The sequence below is a fragment of the Plasmodium gaboni genome, chromosome 11, assembly GCF_001602025.1.
Source record: "Plasmodium gaboni strain SY75 chromosome 11, whole genome shotgun sequence".
In the NCBI taxonomy this organism is placed as follows: Eukaryota; Apicomplexa; class Aconoidasida; order Haemosporida; family Plasmodiidae; genus Plasmodium; species Plasmodium gaboni.
This window is the reverse complement of record NC_031491.1, coordinates 351,608-362,909: the sequence shown is the minus strand read 5'-3', so window position 1 is coordinate 362,909 and position 11,302 is coordinate 351,608. Positions and strand designations below refer to the sequence as shown.

General features: G+C 18.4%; 4 protein-coding genes across 4 annotated transcripts; 2 read left to right on the top strand and 2 right to left on the bottom strand.

Annotated features, from left to right (window-relative positions):
• Positions 1-154: 154 nt before the first annotated feature.
• PGSY75_1112900 (hypothetical protein) lies at positions 155-2,505 on the top strand (the record flags this gene model as incomplete). Its single annotated transcript, XM_018786249.1, has 9 exons — positions 155-259; positions 393-475; positions 923-989; positions 1,083-1,233; positions 1,313-1,512; positions 1,624-1,844; positions 2,000-2,084; positions 2,205-2,331; positions 2,453-2,505. The coding sequence occupies 9 exons, from the start codon at positions 155-157 to the stop codon at positions 2,503-2,505; spliced, it is 1,092 nt and encodes a 363-aa protein (XP_018641044.1).
• Positions 2,506-2,658: 153 nt separating this feature from the next.
• Positions 2,659-3,918, bottom strand: PGSY75_1112800 (hypothetical protein; the record flags this gene model as incomplete). The annotated part of the gene is made up of 1 exon (XM_018786248.1): positions 2,659-3,918. The coding sequence occupies one exon, from the start codon at positions 3,916-3,918 to the stop codon at positions 2,659-2,661; it is 1,260 nt and encodes a 419-aa protein (XP_018641043.1).
• Positions 3,919-4,436: 518 nt separating this feature from the next.
• On the bottom strand, positions 4,437-8,286 carry PGSY75_1112700 (hypothetical protein; the record flags this gene model as incomplete). Its single annotated transcript, XM_018786247.1, has 4 exons — positions 4,437-4,508; positions 4,731-7,334; positions 7,490-7,555; positions 7,660-8,286. 4 exons carry the CDS (start codon positions 8,284-8,286, stop codon positions 4,437-4,439), a joined length of 3,369 nt encoding a protein of 1,122 aa, XP_018641042.1.
• Positions 8,287-9,112: 826 nt separating this feature from the next.
• PGSY75_1112600 (putative DNA helicase) lies at positions 9,113-11,212 on the top strand (the record flags this gene model as incomplete). Its single annotated transcript, XM_018786246.1, has 1 exon — positions 9,113-11,212. The coding sequence occupies one exon, from the start codon at positions 9,113-9,115 to the stop codon at positions 11,210-11,212; it is 2,100 nt and encodes a 699-aa protein (XP_018641041.1).
• Between the last annotated feature and the right edge of the window lie 90 nt (positions 11,213-11,302).

The following is an 11,302-nucleotide window of genomic DNA, read 5'->3' as shown; positions in this document are numbered from 1 at the left end:
AATAATATAATATATATATATATATATAATATACTTATCATATTCATTATTAATATTTTATTTATATATTTATCTAAGCTTTTTATAGCTTTTTTTTTCCTCTCTTTTTTCTATTTTCCTCTTATGTTAATTTTAAAAAATTATTAAGAAAAAAATGAAAAATCTAAATGAACATAACGAACAAAATTTAGAAATGTCTACATCCATCATTAAAAATCTTGACATTCCTTTATTAATAAAAAAACAATTGAATTTAAGAGTACTAAGATAAGAAAGGAAATATAAGATGAATAAAAATATATATATTTTTTTTTTTGTGTGTGTTGTCATAATGTATCATGTTATTTCCTTTTTTTTTTTTTTTTTTTTTTTGTTTTATTATTTATGTAAGGGATTTAAGATGTAAGAATAAAGATTTAAGTAGAAAAAATGCTGATATTAGAAAGTTCCTTAATGAAAAAGAAAACTACTTCAGGTTGAAAAGAGAAATCAACTAAAATATATTTATATGTATATATATTTATATGTATATATATTTATATGTATATATATTTATATGTATATATATTTATATGTATGTATCCATAGCTTAGTCATCCTTCTCTATAATTATTATGTTTAATATATTATATATGTATTAAATTCAAAATAAGAAATAATAAATAAAATAAGCAAATAAATAAATAAAGATTGAAAAGCTCCTTATGTAAATATAAGAATATATAAAAAGGTTTTCCATATTACTTATATGAATATCATATTTGTTATACCTGAGAAGTAGAATAAAATACATGTTCATCATCAATAATACAAATATATATATATATATATTGAAACAGATATAATAATATGAATATATATTTATTAAAAATTATATATACAAAAAAAATATACATGTTTCCATTTTTCTAATTATATATAGTTTTAAGGAAAAAGTTTACAATGAAAATAGGGAAAAGTTAAATAAAGAATATGAACAAGCTATGAATGTATTCACAAAAAAAAAAAAAAATAAATAAATGACAAAAGGATTAAAAATATGAAAATATTTAAATGAATAAATAAATACTTATAAATTTTAGGATAATTATGATAGACAAATAATTTTAGAAGAGAAAATAAAAAATAAAGAAAAAAAAATTAAAGAATATGATTTAGAAATTAAAAGGTTTAAAGAACAAATTGGAGATATGCACAATAGAATAAAAAGGGCTACACAAGAAAGTGAAGAAAGTTCGACTCCAAAAAATGAAAAGAAAAAAAAACACCATAAAGAAATATATTATATATATATATATAATATTCTTTGTAGAAGAAAAGTGTCTTAGCTTTTTGAGAAAGTTTAAAGAAACGTCAACAGAATTTGTACAATTAGATATGTTTGATAGATTGGAAACAATATTTAATTCAAGAGAATTCATAATAAAGAAACAGGAGAAATTAAAAGGCAAAATAAATATTATTAAGGATAAGATAAAAAATATGGAAGAGAAAAATAATTTAACACTAACGGTATAATTTATTATTATTGCATATTAGTATTTTGTTATAAAATAATATATATATATATATATATATATATAATTATATATATATATATATATATATTATCACTTTATATAGAATAAAGAAGGTGAATACAAAAATCTTGTCCATACCTCCGAATCCGTTATGAAAAAAGAAAAAGATTTAGAAGAGCAACTGAAAGAAAATATTAATGAACATAATAAAAAGGCTCTATTATTAAACAAAATAATCTCTTGCATTGATAACTTTTTAAGTCGTTTCTCTACATTTCTTCCTGAATTAAGACATTATAATATTAAAAAGGATGAAGATAAAACGTAACAAAATAAAAATTATCAAATAAAAATATAAATTATGATTATGAATTATTTTTTATTACACAAAAATATGTGTTGGTATATATACATCTTATGAAAATATATAAATAATATATATGTATTCTTCATATTCAATACAAATTTATTATATCCAGGAATTTGGACAAGAAAAATAAACCTCAAGATATTATGGAAGATACGCAATTTATTGATACAGCAAATTTTAATATTTTAGAGGAAGTAATAATAAAGCCACAAAATTTGAACATAATTCAAATAAATAAATATATATATATATATATATATATATATATTATACCTCTCAAAATAATGCTTAATAAATTATTATTTATATTTCAGGATATTCTTAAGAAATTGGATTATATATATAAATATATAAAGGATACAATATATATAATAAATAAGGCGAAAAAAGAGATATCTTTAAAAGATGATAATTATATGGAAGCCATGAAAAACAACTTAGGCAAAAATATAAAAAATAAAATAAAGAAATATATGTACATATGTATATACATATATATATATATATATATATATATATATATATGTAATTTTTCGTTATTTCATTATTCTTTATTTTTTAGATGAAAACATTGAATTTTTAACATACAATGGAAATGTTAAAGGAAAAAATTAGATTGTTTATTAGTCTATGTGAGAACATATATATATAATATATATATGTATTTTTTTTTTTTTTTTGTTTGTTTAACAATATTTACAAATAAAGAAATATTTTATTATAATGTAGTTATGATAATTATAGAGCCTTATTTATTTTATTTTATTTTTAATTTTTTGGTATTTTGCCATTTTGTATGAATGTACATCTTTCTGGTGTTATTCCATTAATATAAGAAACTTTCTGTAAGAATTTCATATAAGCATCTAACCTTTTTTGATTAGCAAGAAAATATGGTAATAGATTATTTTTTGTATTAACATATTTGGATATAGTATTTAAATAAGATAAACCTATATTTCCTGAATATAATAAAGGGAAATCAATATTTTTAAACCATTTTAATATACTATATGAACCTATAAAATATAATTGATCATGATATACACTTCCTTGTAAAGACGTATCAGTTAATCCTCTTTTAACTCTTGCGCATATCTTAAAACATTTATTTTTATCGATTACAAAAGTATTTAAAAACCTGTATAATTTTGAAAAGCTATAAAAATTTCCTAAACATACAGCTAAATATTTCAATGCTGGAGATATAAGATATAAATGATTTTTTTTTTTTTTTAATGAATACATAGAATTAATAACAGCTAAACCTTCTTCGGTTACATTACATTTATTAATACCAAATTTTTTTAATTCATTATAATGATGATTAATCATTCTTATTAAGTGTGTTCCTATTTCATGATTACATAAAGCACGTATTTTTTGTCTTGTCATATTATGACATTGTAATTGTAAATAATATGAATTATTCTTTTTAAATATTTGTATTGCTGATATAAGATTTTCTTTAAATTCAATTTGAACGTTATGTTTAATTCCACTATTTTGTATATATTTCATGATATAATTTTTTATTTGATATCTTGTTAAAAATGTCTTTTTTTTATTTTTATCATTTTTTTTATTATATTTTTTGATATTAAATATGATATTTTCATAATTATCATATGTTTTATAATTTACTTTAACAATTTCTAATATTCTTCTTGCTTCATAAAATAAATTAAAATGAATTTTATTTCCATTACATTTATTATAAATAATATCCAATTCATCATCATTAATATTATAATGGAATAGTGGATTTTCAATAATTTTATCTTCAAAAAATTTCTTTTGTGCTTCTAATAAATTTGTTATTATGCATTTTTTATTTGTTTTCATATTTTTAGTGGTATGTATATAATTCTCTTCATTAAATAAATTATTAATAAATTTATCTATTAGATTTATTAAACATTCATCTGGTATTACAAATAACTTCACATAATTTGGTGACACACAAAATATTTTCTTATTCAATTTTCCTTTTTCTTTTTTTTTAAATACTATTTTGTTATGATCCATATGGAAACAATATTGTTTTTTTTTTTTTTTTTTTTTGTTATTTACTAATATTATTTTATTTTATTTTTTTTTCTACATAAAACATTATCAATATTGATATATAAGTATTATTAGTATGAATGCTTTTTTTATGGTAGACATGATAAATGTTTTTGAAAATAGAAAGGTGACATGAATATATTTTTTTTTTTTTTCAAGTGTTAAAATTATTTCATTTATTAATATATATATATATATATATGTTATCAATAAACGTTTGCATACATCTTTTTAAGTCTGTTTATTTTTATTAAGAGGAGTGGAAAAAAGAAAAACAAAAATAAAATAAAATAAAATAAAAAAATAAAAGAAAATAATGTAAAGGTATATAGAAAATAAATGTATATACCTACATGCACCCTATGTGTTATATATATATATATATATATATATATATATATGTGCGTGTTAATTTCCCTTTGAATTATTTTTTTATTTTTCGGTACATATATTGATGTTATGTCAATATAGTAACATCTTCAAATTTCATTCATCAAAATATTTTTATATGACTTTGCGTGATTGGAACATTCTGATGAATTCCTGGCATGCTTTATATAAAAATAAAAAATGATGTATTTAACATTTAGGATATGAAAAAGAAATGAGTAAAAATATAATCTTTTATATATAGCATAAAAAAATGAACTGTCATATATATATATATATATATATATATTTATAAATGTCTTAAGAAATTTTAAAAATATACATATATTTATATATATATATATATATATATATATATATAATGATAGCCATTTTGAATGTACCTTAGTAAATATTTCCTTGTCAATTCCTTTTGCTATTTTTAGTATAGAAAAAATATTTTGACTAACATCTTTATAATCATCATCCATATGTAAAAGAAGAATAGGAAATATATGTTCACACTTTTGTTTAGACAATACTAAGTTATTATTTTGAAAAATGGAGTGTATACCTATTGTTGTAGATATACGTATAGAAATATTTGAATCATCTAATAATTTTATTAGATAATCTAATAAATCTAAAATAATATTATTATTTGTCACGTATTTTATAATATATGAACATATAGATATGGATATTTCTCTATTTTCATGATTCCATGTATCATCTATTTGTGATTTAAGAACACATATTAAATTTTGTATTAATATATTATTTTTAAATATATCTATATGTAATATATTATTAATAAATAATTCTCTCATACAAAATAAGACACCTTTTCTTATTTGTGCTTCACTTAAACCACTTTTCCAAGTACATAATGGTAACAATATATTTTTTAATATATCTTTTCCATTTTTAAAAAAAAATGTTTCTACATTTTTTTTTCTTGATATAAATAAATTTAAAAATAATAAGAATTCTAATTTTATCAATGAATTTAATTCTTTGTTAATTATTAAATAAAAAAAATTCATTAATTCTCTTGAGTATTTATTAAGTATATCATTAGTTATATTATATAAAAGTATATTTAATATATCAATATGATATTTAAAATTATTGATATCATTAAGATTAATTATATTGTTAATATTCTTAATAAAATTATAATATTCATAGTTGTAAAAATATATCTTTTTTCTTTCACTATATTTTTCTATTTCTTCCATTAAATTATTAATTTCAGAATCAGAACAAAAATTATGATTACTTTGTAAAATTATTAAAAAGTGAAATAAAATATTACTATATTTTTTACATTCATTTTCAATTATATGTATTAAATGTTTTAATGTTATTAATATATATGGATATGAATCATAATTTTCATATATTATATTTTCATGTATTAGATAAAAAACAAAATTTATACATTCTTCATTAATTATAAGTTCTTTTCTTTTATTTTCGGAATTTTTTTTTTTTATGTAATAGCCACCTAATATTTGAGAAAGTATTATAAGAACAATTTTTTTATTTTGATAAATAATACATGTATTATTATTCTTACCATATTCATTTAAAGAGTAACAAATTGTATTTTTTTCATCTTTTTTTTTTATATTTTGGTCTTCAACAATATTATATGTAAGAAATATAGAGTTTAGTTTTCTTTCATCTATTTTATTTATTATACTATTTGTATTTATAAGCATATGATCGTTTGAATAAAATTCCTCTTTTTCTTTATCGCTACTACAAGCTCTTTCTATCATAAAAGGTTGGTTAGATTTTTTGTTTATATGATTATAACACTTTTGTAGATACATTTGATAGTTTTTATTAAGAAAAATATAATCACTATTATCATTATTATTATTAATATTAATATTATTATTATTAATATTATTATTATTATTATTATTATTACTATTATCTTTCGTACTAATTTTTATGTCTTCCACAAAATTTTTGTTCTTCCCTTCCATATTATGATTTTTTGTGTCTATTGTTATATTTTCATTTAATTCTTTATAATTCTCGTTTTTATCATTAAATATATAAAAGTTTGTCAGTATCTTTTCAACACTGTTTTCATCAAATATCATTTTAGCTATCTCAATAATAGATAATTCGATAGGCATTAAATATCCACATATTAAAATTACATATACTTGTTTACTTAAATATAAAAATGATTCATACTGATAAGAATAAATTTTTTCATGTTCATTTTTTAAATTTTCATGTAATACAAATAATAAATCATCTACTAACAATGGGGTTGAAGGGTAATTTAAATACTTGAATGATATATAAGATTTATATATAAAAGATAGAATATGTTTAATAAAATAAAAACTATCCTTATCTGTCAATAATAAAAATAAAGTAATAATACCAAAAAGATTTTCATTACTATCAAATAAACAACTTTTTTCATAACTTATAATTTCATAATATAATTCTTCTTTTATTTCACAAAAAAAATTATGAACATTGTTTGATATATTATTCAATGGAAATGTAAAAATATAATTTATATTTTTAAAAAAAATGTCGTGTATTTCTTCCATTTTTTCATTATTTAATAGTTTATTATATTTTTCGTCATAATTATTTTTTACACCTAGATCATTTTCATTTTTTTCAAATATATATATATGTTCTTTATTTTCCAAATGGTCCCTACTATTTGTGTTGTGTTTATATAAATCATTACATACATTTTCTATAACTTCATAACATCTTTTAATAGTAGAAGGAAGTATCTTCAAATTCATACATAGGAATATAATAAATATAAGTTTTGCCTTTTCCACATTATTTAAATCTTTAATATTTAAGATCCACATTTCAATACACTTAACCATTTCAAGAATAACATTATTGTTTGTGTTTGTTCTGCATATTTTTTTAAAACAATCCGTAACATTATGAAGAGAGTTTCTATTAATTTCTAAACATGCAATGGTTTTTAAGCATTTCATTATAACCTACAAATAGGTAGATCAATTTATGCGTTCATAAATTAAATATATTTTAAATGTAATAATAATACAAAGTTGGAAAAAGTAAAATGCAAATATATACATATATATATATATATATATATATTTATTTATTTATTTATATGTTCCTTTTTATATACCTCACGAGTATCATTTTTTCTGACATTGAGACTACCTAACAAATTTGTTAATAGATCTTTATAAATCTAAAAAATGAATACAGGGAAGCATTTTGTTATTATATAAATACAAATACTTATATATGTTCATAAATATATATATATTTTTTTTTTTTTTTTGAATGAAATACTTTGTTGTATTCCTGCTTTGTTTCCTTTCCTATATTCAATTCATACAATAATTGGCATGTTTGTTTTTTAATTAATGGATATGGATCTTTAACCAGTACTGATAGAGCTGATAAAATATGCTCAAGATATATAAAAATATTTAATATAATTGTAGATGATTGTTGATATATTTTCTTATGTCTACTAAGAATAGTATATAAAAATTCTACAATTTTTAATCGTATATCTTCTTTCTCTTCTATAATTTTATTATTTTCATCTTCTTTTAATCGACTTGTACATATAAACAGAAAATTGTCTTCATTGTTTATCTTTTTAAATAAAATATTATCTAGCAATATATTATTTAAATTCTTTTCAATCAAGAAATAAATCTTTAGAACAAATATTCTGCATTCATCGAATTCGTCATTTATCAAAATATTTAAAGGATCGTATAAATAATCAAGGAAAAAGGAACAAAAATTCTCATTTTCTTCATTATTGCTAGTATTAAAAAAGTTACAGATCATATCGTAAATATTATTTAAGGAATTCATTTTTTTTTCCTTATCAAATACATTTCTATCATTCAAAATGTGTAGGTGATCGTTTATGATTTTATGGAAAGAATCATAAATTTTCATTTTTAAGAAGTTCAATATTTGGCAGTAATCAAAAAATAAAATAAAATAAAACAAAGATATATATATATATATATATATATATATATATATATAGAAGAATGATAATTATTCCATTGGGAAGAAAATATATATTTAAATATATACAAAATAAAATATATGTGCTATATATATATATATATATATATGTATATATATACATCCCTTTATATACATAATGTCTCCTATATTTTCACAATAGATGCAATAAAAAAAAAAAAAAAAAAAAAAATTTACTACACATATAAAAAATTAAAATAAATTAATGTGTTAAATATTTTACTTCTACTTTTTTTTTATTCAATTTTTACACGGCTCTTTTATTATCATTGCAAATATATATTTTATATGGAAAAATATATTTTTCCTATATGAAGAACATTTTGTAAAAAATATACAATATTATATATAATAAGTTATAAATAAAAGAAATTATATATATATATATATATATATATATATATATATATATGTATAATTTTTTAACCTACACATCGTGTAAAAGTGTAGATATGTAAGAATTAAAATTTTGAAAGGCTACATTTTATAAAAAAAAAAATAATAATAAATAAATAATAAATATATATATATATATATATATATATTTATTCATATTTTTATTCGTTGATTTATTTTTTTTTCTTCTTTTCAGTTCTATAGCTAGCAAGAATGTTTGTTAAACGATTTATAATGTAATAATTGTAAAAATAGGTATATTTTTTATAAATATATATATGTATTTATATATTTATCTATATATTTATATATATATATATATTGAATTAAACAAATGAAGAGAAAATCAGTTCATATAAGAAGGAATATTATAAAATCTCAAAATACGCTGGAAAAATTTGGTATTTTTAAAAAGGTGAATATTTTAAAAAATAGTAGAGAAATTGAAAAGGATAGTGAAAAAGAGAATGATAATGTCAAAAATATTGAGAAGAATAATATAAAAGAAAATGAAGTGATTTTTATAAAAAAAGAAAAATGTGATGAAGATAATCATGAAGATGTAGATCAAGATACAGAATGCATCCAAGAAAATGATAATAAAGTGTGCTTAATAAAAGAAAAAAGTAATTTATATTATGCTAATGAAAAGGATGTAATAAGAATAAAAAGAGAAAGATGTCATGATAAAGAAGAAAATGAGAAAAGAAATGATAATATTATAAAAACAGAACATGAATTAGAAAATGATTTATTATCATCTTCATCTATTAATATAAAAATGGAAATGGGGAAAATAGAAAATAATGAATGTATAAGTGAACAAGAAAAAAAAAAAAAAAATGATAATAAAAATAAAGAGATAAATAAAAGTCATAATAATTTACCTTTACATAAAATATATGAACCAATATATAAAGAAGATTTTATTAGTGAAATTAGAAGTAAAAAGAACCCATTAATAGCAAAAATTTTAGATGAAGATTTAAATTTTAATTTAATATTATGTGGACCTCCAGGGTCAGGAAAATCATCATTAGTTAATGTTATCAAAAATAAAACAAATAATTGTTTTATATCATTATTTCATTTAAATAATTTAAATAATGAATTAAAAAAAGTATATGATAAGTCAGTTATAAATTATAAAATATCAAAAAAAAAATCTATTTTATGTATAAAAGATATTAATAGATTAAATAAAAGTCAACAAGAAAATTTATTATTAATATTAAAAAAAGGTTATTTCTATTTATTAGCAACATGTTTATTTAATCCTATGAATATACTTAATGCATCCTTAAGTTCACGATGTTTATATATATATTTAAATTCTTATGAAAAAACAGAATTAGAATTAATTATTAAAAGGATAACAAATAAATTGGATATACAAATAGAGGAAGAGGCTTTAAATTTAATTATGAATCATTCATGTGGTGATGCAAGGGTTGCAATAAATATAATAGATTTTGCAGTTCAAAGAATGAACAAACAAAATTTGATTATAAAACAAGAGGATAATGTATCTCAAAATGTGGTAGGTAGTTTAGAAGAAGGAAAAAAGGATAAATCACATATTCAATTTATTAAGAAAATGGAGGATAATACTTATGATGATGATGAAATTAATATTAATAAAGATAATGTGGATGATAATAATATTAATAAAGATAATATTGATGATAATAATATTAATAAAGATAATATGGATGATAATAATATTTATAAAGATAATATGGATGATAATAATATTAATAAAGATAATATGGATGATTATAATAATAACCATGAACAACACAATATAAATTTCAGTTATAGTAACGATAATCCATATGAGACACATCCATTATTATATCAAAATTCAATTAAAAAGAATGTTATAACACTTAATAATATAAAAGAAATTTTACAAAATTTTCCATCTAATGATGATAAATTAGATCATTACAATTTTATCTCAGGGTTACATAAAAGTATTAGAGCTGGGAATGTCAAAGCAGCTATTTTATATTTAATGAAATCCTTAAAAAATGGAGAAGATCCAATATATATTTGTAGAAGATTAATAAGAATAGCATCAGAAGATATAGGATTAGCTAATCATGATGTCTTATCTATATGTATTAATACACATTATGCATGTAAAGCTATAGGAATGCCTGAATGCCAAACATCTTTAATATATGCTGTTATAGTTTTATGTAAATCTGCTAAAAGTAATTATATATATCTTGTAGAAAATACTGCAAAACAAATATGCAACGAATATAATTTTAATGTACCTTTTCATTTAAGAAATAGTTCAAATAAATACATATACACTAATCAACCTGAAATTTTATCATATGATGAACACGTGAATAAATATAAAGATGTTCAGAAGTATTTACCAGATTATTTGGAAAACTTAGAACTCTTCCCAGAAATATGACAACAATTATATTATAAAATGGAAAAGAGACAAACACGAAAAAAAAAAAAAAAAAAAAAAAAAAATATATATATATATATATATATATAT